Raw genomic sequence first — 27928 nt, 5'->3', positions numbered from 1 at the left:
ATTCACTAGCTGAGGATTGAAGAGTCGTTACAAGAGAGTCTAGGGCACAAGGATTTTCGGGATTCGTCTAAAGCCTTGTCATCTGCCTTCGCGAAGCTTCTATCTAAAGTTCCACCGCCTTGCTTTGTTTGGTTTGTTTTAAGAGAGTTTGGGGCATAAGGATTTTCGAGTTTATCTCACGCCTTATCATCCAGCTTCGCGAGCCATCAGAGTTCTAGGATTATCAGTCTACCTACCTTAGAGCGTCGATTCCTTGGGAGAATCACATCAATGGCTGACCATGACAATTACGACATCCAAGTTCTTGGGGATCGATGTTTAAATCAAGCATCATTCTTGAGTGATCCTGAGATGTGATGTATTCATCTACATCATTAACCAGCGGCACTCGTAAATCCTCTTTTCCAAAAGAAAGATCTTGAAGTATAAAACCCTGCCTCGGGTCGTGCGTCCTCAATTCTTCAGCTAATTTCCAGTTTGCATAACCAGAACTAGATTGGTTTGGTTTCCTCACCATTTGAAACTTGAACTCTTTATGCCCGGTTTTTCCGATCACAGGATACGTCTCAGAAACTAGATAAAGACCATCGTAAATGTATACCTTACTAGTTTCATCATTGGGGTCGCCTCTGCCTCGGATGACTCTAACGTCATTTCCTATTCTTCTACTGGTATCTAGTGCAAGGTTTCCTCTGTCCATAGTTTGATCAAGAGGTAAACTGTTCTTATCCGCTCCACCATATCCAAAATAAATCAAGCATTCAAGATCTTCGGTTTCATCATCGTATTGTCCTGATGTAAGCACACTTGCTGCAAGAGGTTCTACTGTGCCATCATCAGTCGTCATATAATCAATGCCGCCAACCGTTTGTTTGTGAAGACCGACTAAGCACATTTCACCCCAGTAATAAAAAATATCACCTACTTGTACTCCAGAAACAAGACCAATCCTCCTTCTCATATTAGTTTGGACCCCCATAGTCCTACAATTAACTTTCGCTGTTGTAAGGATGTCTCTTTGGAGGTGTAGTTGGAAAAATCTCCGTCTTACCGCGTCCAACCGCTTCAAAACCAACTCAACTATCTTCTGGTTTCCGGTTTCCCTTTATGCTTTGGTTATCCCTGAATCAAGTTTCGGGGAGAGAGAACCTTTCTGTTTTTGGGATCTTCTGTTTTTGGCTTCTCCAACGGGGTCCTCAAGTTTTTGGAACCCTTTGGTCGACCACGTCCTTGTTTTTTTGGAGCAGTACTTGGACCATTACCATTGGAGTAGTTGTTGAAGTCATCAGATGGTCTAATGGTTCGTAGTGGTGTGACATCTAGAGGAAGAAGGCCGGAGTCCACTCACTATTAGTCCTCCGTAAAACTAAGATTTATGGGAACCTTCAAATAATAAACAACTATGTAGCACTCGATGATGCACTCAAGTTTTTTTTTTTTAATCACTCAAAGGTAAAATGTATTTGGAGACTCGATTCCGAGACTTGAAATTATTCTTATCAAACAACAAAAAAAAGAACGACTTGAGCTGATGTAAAAGGAGATGTTTAAAACTATTGTATGACGATATTCAAACCACATATTATAAGTCAATTGCATAATTCTATAGTGACGGCATCCCCTGGATTAAGAAGAACTCTTTAATCAAATTGGAGTCTTCACAAACAATGGGACAGAGAAAACATATATCGTGTAGAAATATCATACACATAAATATAAATATAATTTCATTATGACATCAACAAGAACAAAAAAAATAAAAATTAGAAAATTATCTTACTCTGATCTTTCCTCTCAACAAATTAATCAAATAAAATAAAACATAAAATAATCATAGCTTGAATATAAAATTAAAGTTATATATATATATATATATAATCTTCAACAAAAATTGTATATAAAACAGTTAAATAGTGACACTGCAAATCAAATCAGCATAATATACATTTACAATCAAAGAAATGAGATAGATGGTTTACAAAAACAAGTAGCAAAGAAGGGATAACAGGAAACAAACGGAAAGGAGAAAGTTAAGAATGAAAAATGGTTGAAGTAGCATACATAAATTTTTGTTTGGATATGTGAAATTGTGGTAGATAGAAAGGTAATCCTCTATTTATAATCATATAATGATATGGATTAATAACCGTCAGATGAATCTCCACCGTAGACATCAAGATTTAGTCATTAAAAAGTCCTAAATTTTTTTCTATTCAATGTATTCAAGATTATCCATTAATCTTTTGACTAATTTTTGAAAAACATAATTAACATAAATGTGAAATATTATTATTTTCTATTTTACATAATATTTTCTACATACGTATGGTTTATTCAACTATTTTAAGAAAAAAAAAAGTTGAATTGGTTGAATCAACATGCACCCATAAATATTGAATCATACATTTTTAAATGTTTGGTCATTTAAATTTGAATATGACTTCAGAAGAGATTTTCATTTGAATATGAAATATTATCTTATAAAAACCTTTAATTACTATTCAGACAAAAATTTTATTTCGAACACAAATTTTAAAAAATATATGTATATATATATATATATATCACATTATACTTAAACGTTATACTCTTTTAAAAATTCAAATCTGATAAAAATCATGAATTTATATTTAAACGTTATACTATTTTTCTTTCTCTTCTTCGTCAGATTCCTCACGTTCTTCCACTGAATAATTATTCAAAATATACTTTTTTAGACTACCACACAACTTGTTAACCAATCAAACTCCACTACCAAAATCATTGCCCCTTTTCTTGTTAAATTTGTGGAATTCATGAAAACCAACATAGTCACCAAATGCACTCAATTATTGATACTTTCACCGTATACTTACTCAGTTTTAGATTCGTACATATTGAAACTTCTCAAATCAAAATCTTTTATACTACAAAATTGTAAATTCTTAAACCAAAATCTTTAATACTACAAAATTATAAATTACTTGGAAAGAAAGTAATATGAACAAATGTATAGCTAAAATTGTGTGCTTGTCGTCGATTCTACTTTCTTAGACCCAGAAATACTGAAAGAATATCAAATCATCTATAAAGTCATACACAAAAACATGTATTAAGGCTCATAAGATATAAAAAGGGAGATAAATAAGATATTTTCAAGATATTTGAAGATTTAATATATAATATTTACTAATACTTAAACTTTTAAATTTTTAGTAGAGTTTAAATATTTATAATATTTTACACTTTAGATGTAGTTTAAATATTTATAACATTTTTATTTTTTAGAGTTAAATATTAATTATACTTCAACTTTTGATAATATTTTAAACTTTCTATGGAAGTATTTATAGAATTTTTAAAGCTTTCTAGGAGTGTAGATTTGTCGGTTTAGAGTCATAAACTTCTTTGGCAAAGGTGAGTGCAGGACCATGGCTTATCTAAGCTCGAGATTTCTCTATTTTCGTGTTTATGTGTTATATAGATGATTGGTTGGCTTGTTTGAGCGTTTTTGTGTTACTTGGGGCTTTGTGAGTCTTCTCTGTGGCTGTGAATCGTGTTTTGATGGTTTAGGAACGAAGATCTGGCAAAGAGCTTCGGGGAAGACGAAGCTCGACATGTGCGTCGATCGATGCACTTTGTGTGTCGGTTTAGGCAACGCGAGGACGACGCGATTTGACCTAAGAGCATCGGTTGATGCCATGTGGAGGTGTCGATCGATGCAATTAGGGATTTTGTGTAATCTCGAGCATGCAACGGTCGATACAATGTTGGTCTAGGTCAATGCGGGTGAGTATTGCATCGATCGATGCAATCCCTAGTTGGTGTCGGTCGATGCAGTTGTCCTGGTTTGTTTGTTGATAATTATTTTTTGGTTAGATTTACCTCAATTGCTTGTGTGTATAGCCCAATAGACGGGAGGATTGCCTCAGTGAGTGTTTATAATAATACTCACGCATCTCATATTTGTTGTGGTGAAGGTAAAGGTAAAGTGTGATCGTGGAATTCAGGCGATGAAGAGGAGGATGTTCTAGTGGCTCGTTGTTGTGTTGTCTGACTTATGTTAGGTTGCTAGAGTTGAGTAATTAGAATACTGCTAGGTTGATGGTTTGATGTTTTATGACTCTATTGGATTGAATCATTGATTGTTGGTCTATTATTTTATTGGTTATTAGTTTAATGGTATCTTTTGGTTATTTTCGCTATTTGGTGTGATTGTGGTTAGGTGGCTAGTGAGTTTGAGACCACTAGTTAAATAGTATTACATATTAAAAAAAAATGGATTTGGTCGTTTCTTCCTTTTATACAGCAGACACATAATAAAACATTTAATGTGGATAAAAGGAAAAAATCAAAGTGCAAAATGACAAATAGCTAAAAGATAAATTTTGTGGATAATAATTATTGTCTATCAAATTTAATAAAAAAAAATCAAATTTATGTTTGTCAATACAACTTGGGAGAGACTTGTCTCATATGTAAGAGTATTAAAGTTATCCATCGAAAATTTCAATGTTGTCGACCAAAAATTTCATTGTTGTGGATTTCTATATTGGTGGGCAAGATTTTTTTTTCTGCTAGAATTGTTTATATACATAGGATGTAAACTTGTCCACCACTAAAAAAACGGTCAATCGATTTCGGTGGGAGAAACATGTCTATGAATAAATAATAGATATTTGTCTATCAAAGTATAACACCTTGTCTACCGCGCGTTATATACATGAATAAGATAATAGACAATTTCAACACTCCAAAATTTAAGAAAATAATAAATAATTTTAACATAATTATTCCCAACAATTTATTTACTAGGGAGAACTCATATAACTTATTTAATTTGTAAGAGTATGAAAGTTGTCCACCGAAAATTTTAATGTTGTCTAGCAAAAACTTCAATATTGTGCATTTTCATATGCGTGGACTAAATTTATTTTTTTCTACAATTGTCTATATATATAGTGTAAACTTGTTTACCTTAATATTTAAAATTCCAGAGAAATTAACGAAGTTGTAATAAAAAACAAAGGTGAAGAAGTAGAGAAAGAAAAGAAAAGTGAAAAAAACAAAAAGTGTCAGAGAATTAAGAAAGAAAAAGACAAATGTGAGATGAGAGAGAAAGAGAATGAATAAAATAACAAATGTTTTTGGCTAAGGATATTATAGTCATTTTATTTAATACTTATGGTATTTTAGAAAAGAGTTTTGAGATGTGGTATTTTAGAAACTATAGTGATAAAGATGTGGTAGAATTGTTAGATTACTCAAAGTAAAATACATCAAATTGCAGCTCACAACTCTGAGGGCATTATCTTCTTCTTAAGTAGCCCTCGTGGTAGAGGAAAAAAATAGTTTTAACATGTGGTAAAATTGAAAAGTTTGTTAGCAAATGTAGTACTTTTGGCTAAATTCCATTTCTTTATTTGTGAAAATATATTAGATTTTATATTATTTTATTTGACATTAAAGATTCTAAATATAGATTTAGATATATACAAAAAATTAGGATGGATACTATGATGTAATTATCATTAAAAAAAAGTAATGATTGAAATGATGAGAGAATATACATCAAGACTTTGATGGTATGAATCCTTTAAAATTAAACAACAAGTTTGGAGGGTTATTGGTTTGATACTTTGATCCATTTTGCTGAATATCTCTATCTTTTCTCGGAATCGATGTTTTAAGTATTTTATCCTTTATAGATTTTGACGATGAACTTAAAGACTGATATCCAATTTAAAATCGAACCGATTCACTCATCTATCCTGGTTTGGTCTATAAAATATATTTTTAATCCTTTTTATTGTTAACAAAAATTATAAAAATATAGAAATAATTAAAATTACTAAGAATAAATTAAAAATAATTAGGTGGAATTAAACATCATAATTTAAAATTAAGATATTTTAAAAAAACCTAAACTCGTAACCCAAAAAATCTTATCTTATTTTCTCTCTTCCAAGCTCTACCACCTCCTTTCTTCCTCTTCTTTTGTGAATTTTCTTTATTTCTTATCATAGTTTTCTTCTTTTTTAATATTTGATTATTTTAATTTTCTCGTCATTTCTATTCCAAGTTCAAAACATTGTTTAACATTCATGAAACGAATCAACCAAAAAAATCCAGGAAATATAATTGTGTAAATCTTTCACAAATAAATATAGAGTTTCAGAGGGTTAGTGGTTTGATCAATTTTACCAAATTTTTCTATGTTTATTGGTGTTTAGGTATCATATCTTCCATAAATTATGAAAATGAACCTAAAAACTGATATCCGATTTCCAGTTCAATCATCTACTCAGGTTTGGTTTACAAAAGACGGTTTTCAAGTAATATTAGATTTTATTTTCTTTAATTTTTTATGTGAAAATAGTAGATTATATATATATATATTATGATAAAATATTTTAGGTGTAGGTTTAGGTATATTTATGAAAGATATGATAGATTCTATTATGTAATTTTTGTAAAAATAAAATATATAGTTTAATGATTGAAATTGTGAAATTTACATGGGACACATAAATTAAAAATAATTGAGTGGAATTAAATATTTTCATAAAAAATTAAGATATTTTAAAGGAAACCCTAGACTCTTAATCCCAACAATATTCTCATTTCTCTCTTTTACAAGCGCCACCACCTTTCTTTTTCCTCTTTTCTTTCGTTTTTTTTTGTGGTTTTCTTTTATTTCTCATCATTATATTTTTTCTTCTATAATATTGATTATTTTAATCTTCAGATTAATCTGGTTTTCTTACATACATAGGTGAAAACGCTGATGTGGGCAATAAAGCGTATAATTGTGGCAAACAAGCTATAAGTTTTATTTACAAACTACTCTGATTTGATGAAAACTGTGTCTTTTTCTGCTGAGTGGCCAAGTTTTTCAACATAACTCAAAGAGATGCAGAGAGATAAGGGAGAATTCTTTACCTTTTCTTTACTTTTATTACTTTGTAAAGCTAATATCAAAGTAGATAATTTGACACGTAAAATACGTATTGAACCGCTGTTGAATTTATATAAAAACAATGTTTTTTAAAATTGACTCGTTTGAGCTAATTTTATAAAGCTGTTGACAAAAAAGTGATTATTTTATTCTTCTCCTCATCTCTATTTTGAGTTCAAAACATTGTTTAAGCATTCATAAAAAAATCATCAAAAAGAAAAAAATTGGAAAAATAATGGTTTGAAACTTTTACAAATAAACACCACGTTTGGAGTGTTGTTAGTTAGATCCATTTTGCAGAATTTCTTTGTTTCTACTGAAGTTTTAGGTATTTTCTCTTCTATAAATTTTGACGATAAATTTAAAGACTAATACCCGATTTACAATTCAACCGGTTCACTCTACTTTCCCGGTTTGGTTTATAAAATGTTGTTTTTAATATCTTTTATAATCAACAAAAATTATAAAAATATAGGAACAGTTATAATTGCTAAGCATAATTTTAAAATAATTAGGTGGAACTAAATATTTTAATAAAAAATAAGATTTTTTAAAGAAACCCCTAGACTCGTAATTCTAAAAAACTTATTTTTCTTCCGTCCGCCACCTCCCTTGTATGATTTTTCTTTATTTCTCATCATTTATTTTTTCTTCTTTAATATTTGATAATTTTATTCTTCTCGTCGTCTTTATTCCAAGTTCAAAACATTGTTTATCATTCATCGAATAAATCAGCAAAAAAAAATCAAAAAAGATAATGGTCTAAATTTTTCACAAATAAATGTATAGTTATTGAGGGTTGGTGGTTCGATCAATTTCACCGAATTTCTCTATTGTTACTGTTGTTTTAGATATCTTTTATTCTACATATTCTAACGGTGAACCTAAAACTGATATTCGATTTGCAATTGAATCGATTCAATCATCAAATCAGGTTTGGTTTACACAGTATGGTTAATTTTCAAGTAATAATATATTATATTATATGATATTTTATTTTTGTGAAAATATATTAGATTTTATATTTATTTATTTGATTTTAAAGATTCTAAGTGTAGATTTAGATAGATACAAAAGATTACAATAGATATTCTGATGTAATTATCCTACAAATAAAAAAAATGATTGAAATTGTGAGAAAAAAATATATCAAGACTTTGACCTGGAATATATTTTTCCTTGACTATTTAATGTGCATGGGAAAGAAGAATTTAAGAAGACGGAGAACAAGCAACTGAAAGCTAAAGGTGAAAGAGAGATTTCTCAAAAAACGTATTCAATCTCTCTTTTCCTTAAGTTTTTCTTTTCTTTTTTACTTTTTTTCTTCTCTGCAATTAAGTTTACCGTAATCACGTCTTCCTCCATTAATCCCTAAATCCTCTTAAGTATCTCACCTTCCTTTTTTTCCCTTCGTATTAATTTTTTTTTACAGATAAAAAAAGTACTATTTCTTAGTTTTATTCCTAATATATATATATATATATATATATATATATATATTTTCTCTTTTCTCTCTCTCTTTTTTTTTTTTTTAATTTGCATAGATTTTTTCAGCTTCCTTGGAGAGTCATAGGTCATCATGGACAAGAAGTTTCGTGTCAACACTAACGGCGAACGCGACATCTGGTCAACGGCGGAGGAGACTCCGGAAACGGCAACGTTTAGGCGAGGTGGGTCTCAGTCACAACCACCACAGATGCAGCAGCAGCCGTCGTCTCAGTTTCATCAACAGGAGAGTTCTCACCAGAGGGTTTCTAATGGTTTCTTGAATGATCTGCAAACCCTAGAATCCTCTTTTGGTGGCCTCTCTTTCTCTGATTCAACTGTTCGTCAGAACGGTCAACCGATGCCCCCTAATCGGTACAATCAGGTGATCAACGGCGGCGGTAGTGGCGTTGTTGGTGGTGGTGGTAATGGGTATCTGAGTGCTGGTTACTACCAGCGTGAAGGGATGCAGAGGTTTAATCAGATGCAGCAGAGACTGTCTGTTGAGAACGATTGTTCTAATCGATCGTCGTATGATACTTATGGGTTGCTTAACAATGGTATCATGAATGGAGTTTCTTATTCTTCAAGAAACCATGTCTCAGATCAGAACCCTTGGGATTACAGTAATGGTTTTGGGACTGGAATGAACAATTCTTGGATGGGTTATGGTTATAAACATGATCAGGCGTTGGCTATGGCGAACTGGAGGGAGCCGCCATCGATACTTTCGATGGCTAAAGATAAAGATTTGAGAGACCATCTGCTGATGCTTCTCTTGGGTCCTCAGGAGAGCGTTGATGTGATCTACAACGCTCTCTTTCCTCATCTCTTTGACTTGATGGTGGATTCTCATGCTAATGATGTCGTTAGGAGGCTTATGGACAAATGCAGCCCCGAACAGCTCATTCAGATTCTTGATATGGTTACTCAGTCCCAGTCTCAGTTTGTTAACCTATGCTTTGATCCACTCGGGTACACACTTCTGAATCTTTTTTTTGACCTTTGATATATGATTAATGCATTGTTTAGGGTGAACCTTTGTTTTTGTGATTGCTATAGTTTGTAACTAGTAATGTCTTTGTTTTGGAGATATCAGAAGCAAGGCAATGAAATGGCTGGTGATTAATACAAGACTTCGTTGTGGGGAGGATCAAATTTTGCGCTTCCTGGGAGCTATAACCACGGTTGCACTTCCGTTGACAAGGAGCAGCAATGCTAAAGAAGTGATTCTGGAATGCTTTTGCCAGTTTACTTTCCTGCAGTGTAGGGTAAGCATCTCATTCGCAGTACGTAGTCTGCTTCAGTCTTGGAAGTATATTATGTTAGAGATGGTTGGTCCTTTGGTATGTGAATGTGAATGGATACTTCAAAATTTAAGTTGGTTAGTTATGAACCTTCTGTGGATAAACTTGAAATCTATTCATCTGATGAATCTTTGTTTCTGGTTGATCATAGAGTTGTTTAGTACTTTTGCTTACTAAGATGAGCCCTTCTTTATCAAGCTTCAAGTCACTTTCTTATACCATATAGTTGAAGAGAATCCACTGTAGCAGCTCAAGTAGATTAGTCGATTTGCTTGTTGTCGGTTAAATTTTGCAATGTCTGTTTTATTCAGGTTCAAGATTTGTTATAGAAGTCATGACTGAAACGTATCCTAGAATCTGCAGTATTGTCTAACCTTAGTAACTTTATTTCTTGTGGTACAAGTAAAATGAGCCATGGTAGACCCTGGATCATATTTTCCTATGCTAAGTATTCTTGAGGAAATTGACACTTTTTCTTCTCCATCTGTGTTTTGTCTTTTATCCTTCGCAGCATCTTGTTGAAGTTGTAGCTGGACATTGTTACCAGATAGCGATTGATCAACACGGCTGCTGCCTGATTCAGCAATGTTTTAGCAATAAACGTCCGATGCCTTTTCAAATAAGGCAGCGTTTTATTAACGAGATAATCACTCATGCGTTGAAACTCTGCTTGAACTGCTACGGGTAAGCATTAGATGATGAATGATACACAAATCTTCGTTAGTGTTTATTACTCACAAGTATGTTTTCCTTTCAGAAACTACGTGGTACAGTATGTCGTGGAGCTGGAAAACCAACAGGTGACAGAAGCGCTCGTGGTACAGCTGTTAGGGAGCTATGCATACCTCGCCCGTAACAAATATGGAAGTCATGCTGTCCAGAAGTTGCTGCAGCTAAAGAGTATCAACACTAGGTTGATCGTAAATGACTTGGTTCAAGAGATTGATACACTTCTTCTCGACCCGTTTGGGAACTATGTCATTCAAACCGCATGGTTTGTCTCTAAGGTAAAGGCCGCGTGTGCTTATACGTTTGTCTAAAACATTGGTCTCTGCTTAGAGGGTTGGCGAAGATAATGAGGAATCTTGTTTGGTGTGTTTGCAGGATGATGTGCGCCAAATGTTGAGGTGGCATATTGAGCGTAATATTCGGTTGATGAGGTGTAACAAGTTTGGGAACAAGATTCTGGAGAGGCTCAATATCTAGAGGAGAGAGGAGGAGCCCCATTGGTAGAAAAGAGAAACAATGTTGTTTGGTGTTTGTTAGTTGGCTTTGGTGTTGTTAGCTTTCTCTGTTTTGATTGATTCAGATTTTGTGTTGTTGCTGGTTACTAGTATTTGATTAGCCGTTGTTGATGTTTTCTAGGTGAGAGTGTTCTCTGTGGGTGTTTTCTTTTACTTTAACGTTTTGTTAAATCATAGGATAATTGTTAGACACAGCACCAAAAAACACACACCATGTCTTGTCTGTTTGAGATTTATGTGTGTTTTGTGTTGTGTTCTGAACTTTTTCTCTATGTAAAACTCTGAACTATTCTTTATTTTAGAGTCGTGATGTTTGTTGTCTTTTTTCTTCTTCTTTTCCATTATTGCTTACTTTGGTCAAAGCTCTTTGACTATCTCTGTTTCTGCTTGGTCCTAATTAGAGTGATACGTACTTTATATGTTCTGATGAAATTTTTAATTTCTATTCCAATGATTGAGCATTTTTTCTTTTTTGGAATATAAAACTTGGTTCAAATTGGAGTCATCCGTGGGCTTTTTATTAACATCATAATAAATATTGTGGGTTTTTTTCGTAAAATACAATGAGGCTGCTTTTGCTCTTTTATTATTTAGTGCTATAAATGTCAACTCTATAAAGAAAAAAAGTGATTATTGAGCTTTTACAAAAAACCGGACTGGTCGGCTGAACCGGTTGAACCATGAATCGGATACCAGTTTGCTTTGGTTGGCCAAAAAAACCCATGAAAAAACAAAACCTTAAAAGCGAATCACATTATTGTGGACCTTGTTGGTATATTGTAATTTACAGTCCAACCTTCATGTCCTGTGAACCTCTAACGTAAATGTGACAGCAGTGTGGTGGTCAATGTGAGTGTGGAGTGAAGAGGATGGTTTATCCATTTGGAATCCTCAAAATGAACGACATCAGTGCGGAAGTTAAGGAGAAGGGCACTTAGAATTGAGGCCCATTTGGAGAGGAGAACCCTTAACCCTTTACCTGCTTGTTCGCGTTTGGGCTCTCTCCCATATCATGACATGACTGACAACAATGAGGTTTCACAAAGGTTGCATATAAAAGTTCATTGATATGATTAAGGCGTCCTGTCCTGTGATAAACCAACACAAATTTGGTTTTGTATTGTAGTAAGTAAGATTTGTTGTAGTCATTAACTCGCTCTAAAGCAGGTAAAGGAGTTGTGATCGTTGACTTTAACAGACTTACTAAATCGCCACGTGTCAGTACGTTATTCGTTTTCAGAGTCACAAAACTAGAAAATAATAAAGAAGAGAAACCATTTCATTCTCTCGCTCTCTTCTCTTTTTTCATTTTGTCTCGACGACGGAGCCACGGTGGAGTTGACTCCGCTTAAACCCCCTCCGTCGCCACCGGCGTTCTTCAATTTAAATCCCAATCCACTGATCTCCTCAATCCACCACTCATGGATCGACCTTCGCTCCTCCTCATCCCCCTTCTCTTCATCACCACCGTCATCTCTATATTCGTCTTCGATCTGACCACCGCCGATGAGCTCGATTTAACAGCCGAATCGCCTATGATTTTCCCGCTTAGCTACTCCTCTTTGCCTCCGCGAGTGGAGGATATTCGCCGCCGTCGTCTCCATCAATCTCAGCTCCCTAACGCGCACATGAAACTCTACGATGACCTCCTCTCTAACGGGTTCGTCTTTTTCTCGATTTTTTGTTACCAATTTAGTCCTATAGTGTAAAAATCTAGGTTTATGACTCATCCTTTGTACAGCTACTACACTACACGATTATGGATTGGAACACCACCACAAGAGTTTGCTTTGATTGTAGATACTGGTAGTACTGTTACTTACGTTCCTTGCTCCACTTGTAAACAGTGTGGGAAGCATCAGGTGAAATTAAGTTTCCTAAAATCTTGTGGTTTGTGTGATTAGGCTTGGTTTGTAGTTTTCATTTGCCCTGAGGGATTTTGTTTTATAACTGTTTACAGGATCCGAAGTTTCAACCTGAGTTATCTAGTAGTTACCAGGCTTTGAAATGTAATCCTGACTGTAATTGTGATGATGAAGGGAAATTATGTGTTTACGAAAGACGGTATGCTGAGATGAGTTCGAGTAGTGGGGTTTTAAGTGAGGATTTGATATCTTTTGGTAACGAGAGTCAGCTTTCTCCGCAACGTGCTGTTTTTGGATGTGAGAATGTGGAAACTGGCGATCTTTTTAGCCAACGTGCTGATGGTATAATGGGGTTAGGTCGTGGTAAGCTTAGTGTTGTAGATCAGCTTGTTGATAAGGGTGTTATCGAGGATACTTTTTCGTTGTGTTATGGAGGCATGGAAGTTGGGGGTGGTGCTATGGTACTTGGTAAAATATATCCTCCAGCTGGGATGGTGTTTTCTCATTCGGATCCTTTCCGCAGGTAGAGTAACTTCATAATATTTGCAGTTCGTTTGTATTTTGAGAGTAGATTTCGAGCTTCTCACAACATCACTGTAGTTTCGGGTGTTTGCAGTCCGTATTATAACATTGACCTGAAACAAATGCATGTTGCTGGCAAGTCTCTAAAGCTAAACCCAAAGGTCTTTAATGGAAAGCATGGAACCGTTTTGGATAGTGGAACAACATATGCTTATTTCCCCAAGGAAGCGTTTATAGCCATTAAGGCTGCGGTAAGATATTTTAAGTCGTATAAATGTTTGCTCATCATCTCTCTGCTCTTTCCTCTTTACGAGTCTCTGTTCTGTATGTCTCCTACACAACATATGCTTGTTTTGGTCTCTGAAGCATTGGTTAAGAGATTCCTGTTTATGTTATTTTGTATCAGAGTATACTAGCACATGCATCACAATTACAATCTGTCAGACATTAAGAACTTAATGAGTTGCTGGAGCTATGTAAAATATTCCTGTCATGCCTAATGGATGACCTTCAACAAAAGATTGTGCTATTTGAGCTTATAGTGTAATTTGTATGAGACAAATGCTGATGTTTCCTCCTTATTGTAATCGCATGTGATTATGTGGTATTGCAGGTCATTAAGGAAATTCCATCTCTGAAACGGATCCATGGTCCAGACCCAAATTATGATGATGTTTGTTTCTCTGGCGCTGGAAGGTTTGTTAAACAACAGTATCACAGAATTTCAAATTTTATATCTTGTCTAAGGATACTATCTTTGGATACCAATCAGGGATGTGGCTGAGATACACAATTTTTTCCCTGAGATCGCTATGGAATTTGGAAATGGTCAGAACCTGATTCTTTCTCCTGAGAACTACTTATTCAGGGTAATAATTGGTAAAGTAAATTTGGCTAATCTTTTTCATATAATTACTTGTTTGATCCTTCAGCCAAGTATTAACAGTTTCCATTTGTCTTCTTGACGTGCTTATAGCACACTAAAGTTAGAGGCGCATACTGCCTTGGCATATTTCCTGATAGAGACTCAACAACACTCCTAGGAGGTACTGCATGCAGAATCGATTTACATATCTTGCATGCACTCCCATTTTCCATGAAAGCATTTTATCATGTAGGCTTTAGTGCCAAGGCAGACCATGTGTTTTCCTGTCTTTTCAAGTCAACTTCAGTTTCTGTGTTGATCTTGCTTTCATTTGACGCATATAAAGTTGGTACATCTGACATTGTGATCAGGAATTGTTGTCCGCAATACGCTTGTCACTTATGATCGTGAGAATGATAAGCTCGGGTTTCTGAAGACCAACTGTTCTGATCTATGGAGAAGGCTTGCGGCACCAGATTCCCCTGCGCCTACTTCACCAGTTTCCCAAAATAAAACTTCTAGTATTTCTCCAAGTCCCGCTACAAGCGAGTCTTCTACCACTGATCTTCCAGGTAGTTTAGCCTTGTATGTCTCTATGTTACTCGTCGCTGTCGTAGTCGCAGTCGTTGGTCGCTAGCCACTGCAAACGAGTAGGACCTATATCTGTCATTGTATGTATTGAGAAAATTATTCAGAAGTTTGCTGAATCGAAACATTTCTTGGACACGCCATTTTTTCTAAATTCTTTTGGAAGACTATCCACCTTGAAAGTCTGGTTTTCTGGTGATGAATAATTGCAATTACTCCTAAAATAAGTTAGTCGTTATAAACCAGAGCCTCATCAACATCATCCATATCACTGTCATTTAATTTTCTGTTTTGGCGTTAACTTGTTTGGCTATATCTTATGAACATGTAGGTGTTTTCCGAGTTGGAGTTATCACCTTCGAAGTGTCAATTAGCGTGAATAATTCTTCACAGAAGCCTGAGTTCTCAGAGATGGCTGATTTCATTGCCCATGAGTTAGACATTAAAAGTTCACAGGCATGGTTCTAAACATTCGTTTGACTAGTTTCTCTTTGTCTGAGGTGCTTTCGTTGTGATTAAATCGTCCCAATGGCTATTCTTTCTTTTTGTTAGGTTCACTTGCTGAATATCTCGTCCAGGGGAAATGAGTATCGCCTGAAATGGGGAATCTTTCCCGCACAATCATCTGAGTACATTTCCAATACTACGGCATTGGTAGTTTTCTTTTTCCTTACAAACGATGATGGTTTAAGTATCTTCATACGCAGATAAAAAGATGTGAGTTGTACTTTGTACGTGATTGCAGAACATAATGCTGCTTCTGAAGGAAAACCGATTACGCCTACCTGGACAATTTGGAAGCTACAAGTTGCTAGAATGGAAGGCTGAGCAAAAGCAGAAACAGTAAGTTTCATTGCTCTCATATCTGTCGTCACACTGGTTTAGTGGGTTTGATCTGTCTTATGGGTTTGTAGTGATGCTTTTGTCAGGAGCTGGTGGGAGACACACGTACTAGGGGTGGTTGCGGGGGTGGTGATATCATTGTTGGTTACTTCGGTGATGATCAAACTTGTATTGGTGTGGAGACGTAGAAAGCAAGAGGAAGCTACTTATGAGCCTGTAAGTGCTGCTGTTAAAGAACAAGAACTTCAGCCTCTCTCCTCTGATACATCTAATGCTTGAGCCTCCCCATCACTTATAGAGTTTCTATATCTCTCTCTTTCTTTATATATATTTTATATACGTTTGATAGAAAGATATTAAACACAGGAAACAAGATTCCTAATTAAAGACACTTTGATTTTAAGTAAATTGATGTAGTTATTACGTTATTTTTGATGTATAAGTTAAAGAAAGAAAATAGAGAAAAATGGTTGGAATGCTTTTTCGCTTCTTGCTTATTCTGATTTCGAGAGGTGTTTTGGTATTTGAAAGGTTTAGGACGTAAGGGTTTGTTTTGTGTGAGACAAAAGCTACTCAAGCTCATACTTCATCACTTAGGGTGTATTGATCTCACTATTTTGAGTTTTGATACGTTTCTGAATGATTTTATGATTTTGTGTAAAATTATCTGCAATCTCATTCAAGGCCTATAAAACTCTGATTATTTTTTCAAGGGTTTTGCCAAGTGATGATACACTCATTTTATCAAGAAGAGGAGCCGCTCTTATCTTCCTGAGAACAGAAGATCAGTTTGCCTTCTTTAGAAGGTTTTCGCATGTATCATTCACAATCCAGCCTAGGTTTTCTCTGTTACGACAATGGAAGAAATGCTACATTATGCAATCCGGTTTTAGGAAAGTGTATCGCCCTGCCAGAGTTTCCAGAGATTCCACTTGGTTGGACATGTAGTGATTGATTAATGAATGAATTCCTTTTGTGACAAAAACAAAAAAACTATGGTACATTTCTCTTTCGATATTTTTTTTATTATCTTACCAAATTGTTGAATGATTTTTTTATTTACGTCTCAAGTTGAGACTCTCAACCTCTATCTAAAGCCTTGTTTTCCAAAAGTCTTTCAAAAACTCGTGTAGAAATATGTAGGTGATGGTGTCAACCAACATTAGCCTCAAAAACGACTTTCAACTTCATCTCTTTGGTAAGAACTTTTATTTTGTTCCAAATTGTTCAAATACTTTCAAATAAGACTTATATCATAGGCCAAAACTTCTAAAAACCATGATATATCAGATATCATATTAAAAATATGGCTTAACTTATCCCAAAAGATAACTCAAAAATTTAAAAGCTACCACATTTTTTATATATTAACCAAAGATCTTTATTCCAACCAATGGGAGACATTAGACTCTTATAAGAACTCTTATAAAATTAGCAGACAAGGTGTTTCTGTTATGTGTTATGTTTTATCAATTTACAACTGGATTTTATATACAATGATACTAGTAGAAACTAGTGTACGTACTACAAAGTTACAAATTAAACCGTTCAATTTTTTTGAATTGTTTAATGGAAAACATTTGCATTTCGCTTTCTTATGCGGCCGCTAGATGTCATCACACTACTAGGCCACTTTAGTTCACTTTTGTATTAATAAACAAAAACCCACTTTGATCGTCATATCCACCTGGATCACATACAAAACCCTATTTTCCCTTTTTGTTTTTAACCTTCTTTAATCAGCAAGAACAGCCAAAAGATCAACAAAATCTCAGATCTTTCATGGACCACTTCCGTTGCAGTAGTACAAACAAGATGGCCAGGACCCACGTTGTTGTCGGTTCCAGACCGTGTTGCTTCATCTGTGCCATGGAGGAAAAAGACCCTTGTGTAAGAAAAGCATGGTTAGAGTTATCTCTGAGAGATTTGCACATGACAAGAGACGACACAGAGCTCGCTCTCACACTTAGTTTTATTTGGAGATACGCCATGGCCGACCCTGAGAACCCTGAGTTCCCGTCTCTTGGGGTCTTCGAGTGCATGACAAGGTTAATGAAGAAAGGTCTTGAGGATGTAGAATGGGTAATGACTGGCCAAAATGTGTATGTTCCTTACTATGCTGTTCATATCATTGGATCTTACACCATGAAGAAGCCTGAGTTTGCTGTAAAAGCTGTGGAGTCTGGAGTTATAGCTCCATTGCTTGAGCTTATGACTGGAAAGATGAGTTGGGTCGAGCAAAGAGTCGTTGTTAGGGCGTTAGGTCACTTGGCGAGCTACGAGAGGACGTTTGAGGCAGTGGCAGCTTACGAGAATGAAGTGGTGAGATTAGCCATGGAGATTGCAACGACATGTGTTGATGTTGTGTATGAAGAGTTTGTGAGTGTTCAAGCAAAAGAAGGAAGAGTGAGGTATCACTGTGACTTGCTTACTAGAGGACTTGGAGGGTTAGAGATGGAAGACCAAAAAGCTGAGGAATGGGCAAGTCAGCTCCAATGCTGGTCACTTCATTTACTCAATTGCTTTGCTTACAAGCAAAGGTCTATTTCTCTTATTTGCAACAAAAAATTTCTCAAGGAGCTTAGCCAAATGTGGGGTGGATTGGTTAACCACACGTCTCGTGCAGGCATCGGACTGATCCGGATTCTTTGTTATAGTAAACAAGGGCGAGCGCATGTCTCAGGATCAAGAGAAATGATATTGAGTCTATGCAACCTCTCTCGGTCTTCTGATGATTGGCAATACATGGGTATAGATTGTCTTTTGCTGCTTCTCAAAGACCAAGAAACAAGGTACAAAGTCATTGAGATGTCATTGTTTTATATAGTAGACCTAGTTGAGGTTAAAGCTCTTAACGTCAGACCAAACCTAGGAGATAGAATAACTAAGGTTCTTTTAATGCATTACAACACAAAGAAAGGTTGTCTCTACACTCAGAAAGTTCAAAAAGCCTTGAAAGAACTATGGAGGAACAAAGTAGAGAGGAGAAAGAGGGAGAAAAAGATGATGAGTGAGAATCAAGAATTGCTGGCAGAGACAAGTGTTGTTGTGAATTTGATTAAACAGCAAGCAAACCAATTGCTTTGTGTAGGAAACTTAGAGGGAGCTATTAGATGCTACAACGAAGCGATAGGCATATGCCCTTTGAAACTTAGGAGAAAGAGAATGAATCTATATAGCGACAGAGCAGATTGTTACTTACTCCTTGGAGATGTAGATGCGGCCATAAGTGATTGCACAAGAGCTCTTTGCTTGGCGGAACCAGTGAATTCGCATGGTAAAAGTCTTTGGACAAGATCAAGAGCTTATGACATCAAAGGGCTTTCAAGAGAAAGCTTGATGGACTGTATCATGTTTGTCAATGGCCGCTGCTTTCGTGGTAAAATCCCTTACTACGCTGCTCAAATGATCAGCAAACAGATGGAGGCTACGTGGCTGTTCGAAAAGGCTAGAGCAGCAAAGCTTAGCAGGTTGATGCTCAAGGAGAAAAATCACTTAACCGGTATATTGTCTTATACATATATGTATTAAAATAGGATTTTGGATGTCTTGATAACACTGTATTGTTTTTTTTCCCCTCTTAAGGCTTGTCGATGATCGCAGAAGAACCCGAGAAGAAGAAGAAGGAAGGAATGGTGATGGAAAGGAAGAAACCTGATCACTTACATTGAGCAATCTATTTAGCATCTCATTTGCTCCTCATTAGTTGTTTTCCTTTACATTTTAAATTAGACTGACTAGTACTTTTGTGATGGATTAGTATCTTTCTTTTTATTTCGAAACAATGTGAACTTGTTAACAAAAAAAAAATGAAAAACAAACACAAGAGCTGATTACAAAAAAAAAGCTTATGGCTAAGAAGTTGCAATGACCCAAGTTTTTTGGAAATGCTGGTTTTGAATGCCGCTTTTGAAATTTAAGCGTTACGGTGCTTGTATCGGATTGTCAAAAAGAGTTACGGTGTGCTACCTAGTTGACTGAAAATTAATTTGTAACTAGAAAATCTTATTCTTGTTTTTTTTTTTTTTTTTGTAGTTTATAAAATGATTTTATTTACTACTCATCCACATATTTACTAAAAATAAACCCTAGCTAGTAAAGACAATTTGCTCAAGTTCACCAAAATCACAACTATAATTAAGCCTATATAGTTTTTGGGGGTAACTTTTGGTTATTGTGTCATGTGATCACTTTTCCTAGTTGAGTTTTCTTCTACTTTGTCCTTACAATTTGAAATGAATTAAACTTCTATAGATAAGATCGAATCCTTAAACATTATGAACAAAAAACTAAAGTTACGATGATACACTAACACTAAAAACATATTTGAAAATTCGTATATATTTATGGGTTCTTCTTAGTAGTTACAACGTTGTTTTCTTGGCATTGGATAGAGTGGAAATGAGTATTTTTTTATGTGAAGAAGTAAATGGTGGAAAGGTGCGAGTCACATAGAAGGTGGGGAGGACCACAAAACCACAATAAGGTCCGCGTGATCTTTTTAACTCATTCTTTTACTTAAATATATGGTTTAGTGTCGAGTGTAGACAATAATTTCACGACTTTGCGTACATCATTTGGACTAGTTAAGCACTGTACTTTTTATAATTTATTTACCAGAAATGTCAATCAGAATAATAATGAAGTTGTGGAAAATCCTAAAACATTATACCCGGTTCCTGGCCTGGATCAGAATTATTTTTCATATAGATACCTTTTTCATTGCTTATAGACTTATAGTGAGAGGTGTCCAACACAATTCAAATCAAAGATGGGCAGTACAAAGATGAAGGGTCAATAACAATAAGTCGAGTAAATATTGAGAGGTATCTTGGGGAGGATTATTCGGTTTGGGCTTCACGGATTCACTATTAGACGGACTTTGACGGTCCCCAGTATACCTCCAATAGTAACCTACAAAAGAATATAATGCACAACCAGTGTAATGCCCATGTAAGATAGCAGACATGAACACGTACACACACATGTAACACTTAAATGTGCTCCAACCTTATCCTTATGTGCGAGGTATCCCTCTCTTTGGTTCAACTATACCAAGATCTCCTGATTGGGACCTAGTCTGCCCCAACCAGCCTAAGCAGTCCCAACGACGGGTCTAGTGAGAAGCTCTAAAACTTGATTTGGGCGTTTTATAGAAAAAATATCCAATCGATGATTGACATAAATTTTTTGGAACAGGCATTTAATAGGAGTAGGTTTGTATGATTTAATAGGAGCGGGTTTGTATTTCAATGAATTTGGAACATTTGAAGTCTCTAGCAGTAGATGCAAGTATTGAGTTTTGAATCTTTAGGGGTTGTATTATGAATTGACGTTTGAGGTTGAAATGGCCACACAACAGACACAATGGTATAAATCACTTGGGCCTTGACGATTAAATTATCATCAGAAGCTTATATAAATAATAATGATTCTGCTTTTCTATTGAATTAATCGATACATTAAAGTGGATTTGGACATCTGCGGCTCTCTCTCCAAAACAGCAACCACATCCTTCACAGTGATTGTCCGTACCACTTTTGGTTGAGGAGACGAACCTTGGTTTTTCCCTACTCTTCGACCACCTGAAAACATGAATCCAGAGCTTATTATCACAAACAAAACCACGAAGAACTCAATAGACAAAAGCCACATCACAACTAGACTCTTAGCATTTCTAACACTAGGAGCAATTCATGTATTCGAGGAGGGTTTTTGAGCTTTGTTCATTCCTGATTCTTTACTCTTACGTAAAAAGCGGTTATATAATGGACTTACCATTTCCAGAAAACCGTCGTCCACCATCTTGCCTGTCCTTAGAGTTATTTCCTCCACCTGAAGTAGCTTTCTGATTCCCATCTTTACCACCTTCAGACACAGATTTCTGACGAGCTTCAGCCATTAATTGCCATTTTAAAAATGTATCATCTCCTCCGACAGCAGCACGAGCAGCCACATTTGCAGCTGTCGTTCTCATTTTGTCATCATCCTCCTTGTTTACCTTCACATATCGAAACCACTAGTCTAAGAACAATGCAAAGATAATTTTGACGTGACTCTACAACTGCTACTAATTTCTCCATACCTTCACACCCTTTGAACGGTTATCGTCTTTCTCCTTCTCACTGTCAACTCCACCATCACCTTCTTCACTCTGCAGCAAGAAGAACAAATTTTGTCATGTCTGTGTGCTGTAGTAAATATAAGAACATAGGTAATGAGCTCAAAACCGACCTCACTCGGTTTCTTAAGCTTTTCAGCTTCAGCCTGTTTCTTCTCCCATTCTTCCTTCACCTTCTGGTTCATTTCATTAATTTGTAGGCGAATATCTGATGTGATAAAAGTCCGGTGTCTAGATTTCTCAGCATCAACCCGCTGAAGAAGAATTTTTACCTTGAGAAAGAATAGATACAAAAATGTTGAAGCAGGTCGTAAGAGAAAATTAGACTGACCTGCTTTGACAACCGAATTATATGGGATAATAATCCTCGCATCCTTTCCTCCACACACTGGGAGCACAAATACATGAGAAAAGGGTAAAAAAAAGAAAAAGAAGCTCAAGTACTGTAAGCAAATAATGCATAAGTTGAATTCTCACCAAAGACAAGCACCGTTCGACATCATTGCTTATCTGCTTTATACCCGCTTTCGCCACTGCCAGATATAAGAAACATTTGTAAGCTTCTTCTCCAAGTGATTCAATAACTAGAAATTAAAATAGAAGATATGGTAAGTATCCAAACTAATTTCCGCCAGTTTTCTCTGCAGCGGAGTTTTATGCAAGATTAATCTTTCTTCTTCTTCGTGCACAACTCTCCGAGATGCTTCGGAAACACGAGCATCCTCCTTGGCCCCAGAGAATAATTGTTCTTCCTCTTCCTAAACCAAATGCAGACAAAAAAAAAATGATTAATTCAGTAATCTACTTCCAGATTCAAATTTATAACTGAATCTACCAGGAAACGCACCCTGAGATTAACACCACTGACTGCAGTAACATCATTGAGCTGTTCAATACTTTGATCCATAGAATTCCCTGCTACTTTTTGCTTCTTACTGCAAGTAGATCCATGCAAAACAATTATGATTTTATTTTACTTGGGGACTCAAAAAGAAAAATGCTTTAAGCTTTAAAAATCCATACAACCGAAATCTCTTATTAAAATTTGGCTAACGGATAAAGAGTGACTCAAGAAAATCGTTCCCCATGTCTAAGCCTGAGCAGATCAATTACCTTGGTGGTGGAGGTGAAGAACCTAATGTCTCAAGAGGTTTTTTCTGACCAACAGAAGGCTTTTTGGGTGGCATCCTAGCATTAATTCCTCCTTGAGAGGTTCCTAATGGGCCACGAGAATTCATCTGATGGATACACAAACAATGTCAATAAGAGATTGTCCAACCGAAATACCGAGGTTGTTACAAATAACTAGGAAAATATGCAGGGGATGTTGACGCGCCATGGTTGCCACAGGAGCTCAAAAACAAGACAGTTGAGACTAAATTTTACAATGAGAAAATTACATATTAATAGATCTCTTACTGTTGTGCTAGCGTCTAGTTGAGTTGTCATGGAAGGAGAAACAGAGCTTGCAGGCGCCATGTTGTTAGGTGTGGATAAACCCATTCTAGAGGAATCCTTCTCTAAGTCCTCATTCGAAGTCACTGAGGCTGCATTATTCTTTTCAAAACTTTGATCAACTGATTCCTGCTTAACATGGGACACTAATGATCCTTGACCAGGTGCAGAATTTAGAGGTAATGATGAGCTGTTCTGGAAGTGTGATGTAACGCCACCTTGAACCCTATTTGGATCATTTACAGAACTTGGCCTCTCAAATTTGGGCATAGTCATCATGTTTGTGGTAGATTGGGGCGGTCCTCCAAGACCAGTTGATCCCATAGTCGGGTTATGTGCCCCATGTCTCATATGGGAATCATGAAGGTGCGGTCTCAACGCGGAACCAGAAGCATTGGTGTTTGGACCGGGGTATGTGTGAAAACTACCAGAGGTAGTATACATAGGAAAAGAACTTGGTGGATGCTGCATCTGGTGCTGCGGATGTTTGGTAAGTCCCTGCACCGTAGCTGAACTGCCTAAGGTGCCTGACGTTGAGGAAGGTAGTTGGTTAAGGTGGACTGCACGAGGATCAGACTGAGATTTTTGATTATTGATTTCTGCGATGGAATAGATTAGATCAGGTATGATACTGGCTCCAGCATGAAAATAATACATCTATCTAAGGAGAGTATAGAATATTATAAAAGTGAACGAAAAAAAAAAAAAAAAGCATCAGTAAATCATTTATACCAGTAGAAGGAGCTTGAATCCCAATTTTTCCTTGGTTATAGTTCATCTGAAAACAATTAGCACAGATTATAAGTAAAGAAGAATCTAGACCCACTTAATCACACCCATGATAAATTGCTCAGAAGCACAGATGCTTTAACGATTGACAATTTTGTTTGATGGAATTATGATCCCAGTTCAAAAAGCAAAACCTTTATTAAAATAGTGGAAAACAGAACAAAGTAAAAAACTCCCAAAGAGAAATGACTTTGGTTCTCTCGGATACACCAATAAACCCCAAATCCCTCCAAAGTCTTGGAAGAAGTTCATAAACGCGCGTCAACCTTATAAATATAGAAAAAGATAACTCCCAAACAAAAAAGGGAAAGAAAAGAAATAGAAATCCTATTGTTATCAGGAAATAACAAAAAATGGAAATCTTACTTAAAGTTGGAGTAAAACTTTTGTATCATATTACTGTTTGATATGGGAATAAGATAAAAATCATCTCATTTGGTATACTTAACGTCTTAAACTAGTCCCACTTTGCAGACGTTGACCACAAACTCTGGAAGTACATATTTAGCACCCTTTTAACATGTCCACTAAAAAAAATATCAGACATAGTGTGACCAAAATGTGGGACAAAGTCAGTAAAAATCATATATTTAATCATTCCAGGGATAAGTCTGATAACCTTAGAAGAATTATAATCGCTAAGATAGTGTTTAATAAAAAAAAAAGTAAATCTCGACTTTTTGGTTGTGAACAAAATAGAGGAAGATTTAAGGTTTTGCCTAATTCATGAAGCCACTGCAAGGTAGAGGAAAGAAGTGAAAGCGAGAAAAGATGCAGACAGTGCAAATACGACCTTCTGGTTAAGGATTTTGGAAAAGAGGCAACAGAGAGATACAAAAACGTTTCAAACATTGACGTATGAAAAAACCTAACAGCTGGAAACTGGAAAATCAACCAAACAAAGTTCCCATCAACTGGAATCTGGTAAAGAAAAAATCAGATCACAGAAATACGGTATCGTGAAGGATAATTAGATGGTGTGCCATAAAACCAATATCAGATTATCGTGAAGGATGCCAGCCTAGAAGTATATATTCTAAAAACCAGTTGAATGAAAGATCACCAGATGTAGCTCATGTCAGACTCAGACCATTCAAGCTAATAAAAAAAAAACAATAGTCTTTGGATCCAGCTAAATTTAAAGGACAAAAGTAAAAAATTTAGAGCCTCAAAAGCAGACTTAAATAGACAATTCGAACATGATTTCGTTCACAAGCTAATACTCTAAGTCGGTTTTCTGGTTTTATTTACTCATGACACAAAATATGGAAAATGGTAATACCTGCTGCAGTTTACTAACTGCCAACCTGAGCATCTGATCGCCTACAATATCCTTCATATGTCTTGTGAACCCCTCTTTGGGGATTTCATTTTTCTGCAAAAAGAAAGTATCAGAAGGAAAGCAATGACATTGCAATAGCTTTGGAACAGAATGTCAAATGATTCCACTAATAGACATACCTTAAGTCTAGCATATAAGGTACGGAGCTGCAGTGCTCTATCTTTATCGAGTTGGGCCATTAAGGTAGGAAGCAAAGCAGCAAATGGTACTTGCTTAGGGTTGCGGTTCATAGGGTTAGCAGACGGTTCCACTCCCCGAGCCTGTTGACTACTCATCTTTTGCAGTTTCACATACTGAGATTCACTCTCTTGAATATTATGTGATCTATCTGGTTCATTACCAGTAGGATTCTTTTCAGAAATCGGCAACCCAATTGCTTGGGGTACCTGCGATGGATTCTCCCACAGTTGACCTGCTCGATGAAGGTTTTGAGGCGGGTTGTGTTGTAAATGAGATTCATTGGCTCGTTTCAAATCATGTTGATGTTGATTTTCTAAAGTCGATCCTTGTTGCTCCTTCATCTGAGTACTTTCAAGGCTGTGCTGGGTCTGGACATTGATATTAGCATCTCCAATACCATTTTTCCATGGCGCAAACTGCTGGCTGGGAGGATGGTTGTTTCCTATAGAAATAATTCAAACAACTGGTTGATGAAACTAGAATCACAAGTTAAACTGGAGGAAAAATCAGATAATACCCAAAAAGGAAACCAGGACCATCACCCTACTCTCTATCCTAGATAATAAGTCCCATCACATTGATCATTTTCAATGACTCAACAAGCATATATACAGGCTCTTGCCGATAACAAAATATATGCCGCTATTAGCTACAACAGCACTTAAAAACTAGTCTTTCATGACCTTGATAATTGCTTTAATGTAGGATTGTAACTTTCTCACATGTCAGTAGATAAGAGAAGTTTACAATATAGCCTAACATAGACATCTTCTTTAGTTATCCATGTTCCAAGAGTAATAATAATGTAACAGAAACTACACTGTATATCGAAACAAGCACAACTTTGCTAACAAGCCAAAACTTCCCCATATACCTAATAGCTTCACAGAGACAAGTCATATTCTCATTACATTGGATCTAGCATCCACTCTAAGAGAAACCCACAACATAAAAATCCTATCTTTACTTTGACCAATAGTGCACCTAAATCAGTCCATACCCTCAGAAACTATACAAAAACGTTCAGCAAGTCGTATGCAATAAGTTTCAAACTATAGCTCTCATCACAAAGCAGGCGCACGCTACAATTACAATCTCAGACGTAGAATCTAACTAGCCCTATCTAAAAAACTCGAATTTTGTAGAGAGTTATACCAGGATTCGTCCCGAGTGGCATTGAAGTTGTCATAGAACCTTCAATATCTCGATTCAGAGCAGCTTGGAACGCATCTACGTCAGCTCCTGAATGCATCGATTCATCCTAACCAACACAATTCGACCGGAATCAAAAATCATCAACGACGCTTTCAAGCCACCGAGCAAGGGCATCACACAAAATTGGATTTTGAAAAAAAAACAAAATGAAATATAGAAACCTAACCTCGTCTTCTTCAAGGAGCTTGAAAATTGAAGGATCCATTGAAAAAAAAAAAAAAAAAAAGCTTACGCTGTGGAAGAAAAGGCAAAGAGACCTCTCGGCGGAGATGAATTAAAAGGAAACATGTGTTATAAAATCTCGATTGGTAAATTTCAGATTGAGTCCTTGCATAAAGATTAAATAACATATGAGTCCTAAACTAAACCTCATGTCGTTTCATTTGTTATGCAAAAGCACAGTCGTTTAATGCATGAGTCAAAATGGTGTCGTTTTCTCTGTTGCTAACTGCGAACTATCTGAAGGGACTTTTACTGGTTTGTTTAAGAACTGTATGTCGTTAAATATATGAAACTAAAACGCTGTCGTTTGATTTGTTACGGTACCAGGCGGATATGTAAAACGCTTCGTTTTTGGTTTTACAGCACTTGTATGTAGTTCTAATGAATCAGCAAAACGCGCCGTTTGATCTGTTGTAGCCTCTAGCCCTGGGCATTCGGGTACTCGGGTCAAGCTTAGATAGGAACCGTTCGGATTTGGATTTTCAGGTAGAGAAGTTTAGGAACCATTCGGGTAAATATAAAATTCGGTTCAGTTTCTGTTTGGATCTTTTCGAGTTCGGGTCAGATCGAATATGGATTTTCAGAACCGCTAAAAACCCAATTATTTTCAGATACATAAAAATCCGGAATTTTACCCGAATACCCGAAAATTTTTGGATAAATTCTCAGGTTTTTGGATAAAATACCTGAATTTTGGGGTAAAAATTTGATATTTCAGATATAATTTTAGGTATTCTAGATAAAAATCGGGTATTCAAGTCCTAAATTATTAATATCTATTTTTAATTGAATATTTTTGGATTCGGAGTCGGTTTGAGTTCGAATTCGGGTTTTTGGGTAGAGAAATTTAAAACCCAATAAGATAAATTCAAGATTCTGGGTTCGGATTCGGTTCGGATTTTCGGTTCAGGTTTTTTTTTGCCCATTGCTAGTAGCCTCCCGTGGGAG

General features: G+C 35.9%; 4 protein-coding genes, 1 long non-coding RNA gene and 1 pseudogene across 17 annotated transcripts; 3 read left to right on the top strand and 3 right to left on the bottom strand.

Moving 5' to 3' along the window:
• Positions 1 to 262: 262 nt before the first annotated feature.
• On the bottom strand, positions 263 to 979 carry LOC104763166 (histone-lysine N-methyltransferase, H3 lysine-9 specific SUVH7 pseudogene; annotated as a pseudogene).
• A 7472-nt stretch (positions 980 to 8451) lies between these two features.
• On the top strand, positions 8452 to 11296 carry LOC104760646 (putative pumilio homolog 13). The gene is made up of 5 exons (XM_019240244.2): positions 8452 to 9397; positions 9522 to 9693; positions 10241 to 10413; positions 10487 to 10736; positions 10834 to 11296. Exons 1-5 carry the CDS (start codon positions 8517 to 8519, stop codon positions 10933 to 10935), a joined length of 1578 nt encoding a protein of 525 aa, XP_019095789.2. The 5' UTR covers positions 8452 to 8516; the 3' UTR covers positions 10936 to 11296.
• A 730-nt stretch (positions 11297 to 12026) lies between these two features.
• Positions 12027 to 16768, top strand: LOC104760645 (aspartic proteinase 39). Of its 13 annotated transcripts, none has more exons than XM_087499558.1 (13): positions 12059 to 12633; positions 12715 to 12835; positions 12934 to 13361; positions 13455 to 13611; positions 13974 to 14056; positions 14133 to 14229; positions 14337 to 14406; positions 14597 to 14797; positions 15145 to 15269; positions 15366 to 15467; positions 15559 to 15656; positions 15743 to 15872; positions 16370 to 16768. In XM_087499558.1, exons 1-13 carry the CDS (start codon positions 12395 to 12397, stop codon positions 16382 to 16384), a joined length of 1866 nt encoding a protein of 621 aa, XP_087355684.1. In that variant the 5' UTR covers positions 12059 to 12394; the 3' UTR covers positions 16385 to 16768. The 13 variants fall into 13 exon arrangements, 8 of the variants coding, with proteins under 8 accessions (XP_010481906.1, XP_087355684.1, XP_010481907.1 ...); XM_010483605.3 differs by having other exon boundaries at positions 15728 to 15872; XM_087499562.1 differs by having other exon boundaries at positions 12250 to 12633; positions 13439 to 13611.
• Positions 16769 to 17087: 319 nt separating this feature from the next.
• On the bottom strand, positions 17088 to 18986 carry LOC147921560 (uncharacterized). The gene is made up of 2 exons (XR_015588843.1): positions 18859 to 18986; positions 17088 to 18422 (listed from the first exon to the last, which is right to left on the bottom strand). It is a non-coding gene; the product is annotated as an uncharacterized LOC147921560 (long non-coding RNA).
• LOC104760644 (uncharacterized) lies at positions 17439 to 19571 on the top strand. Its single transcript, XM_010483602.3, has 2 exons — positions 17439 to 19158; positions 19242 to 19571. Exons 1-2 carry the CDS (start codon positions 17439 to 17441, stop codon positions 19325 to 19327), a joined length of 1806 nt encoding a protein of 601 aa, XP_010481904.1. The 3' UTR covers positions 19328 to 19571.
• Positions 19572 to 20951: 1380 nt separating this feature from the next.
• LOC104763164 (transcription initiation factor TFIID subunit 4b-like) lies at positions 20952 to 27219 on the bottom strand. Its single transcript, XM_087499200.1, has 15 exons — positions 26925 to 27219; positions 26699 to 26804; positions 25483 to 25985; positions 25304 to 25396; positions 23965 to 24010; positions 23197 to 23831; positions 22891 to 23015; positions 22625 to 22712; positions 22400 to 22535; positions 22255 to 22310; positions 22109 to 22165; positions 21891 to 22031; positions 21742 to 21810; positions 21435 to 21657; positions 20952 to 21241 (listed from the first exon to the last, which is right to left on the bottom strand). Exons 1-15 carry the CDS (start codon positions 26961 to 26963, stop codon positions 21099 to 21101), a joined length of 2460 nt encoding a protein of 819 aa, XP_087355326.1. The 5' UTR covers positions 26964 to 27219; the 3' UTR covers positions 20952 to 21098.
• Between the last annotated feature and the right edge of the window lie 709 nt (positions 27220 to 27928).

This window comes from Camelina sativa, chromosome 18 (genome assembly GCF_030686135.1).
Source record: "Camelina sativa cultivar CO46 ecotype springtype chromosome 18, ASM3068613v1".
NCBI classification, from domain to species: Eukaryota; Viridiplantae; Streptophyta; class Magnoliopsida; order Brassicales; family Brassicaceae; genus Camelina; species Camelina sativa.
This window is presented reverse-complemented; position numbering and strand designations above follow the sequence as displayed.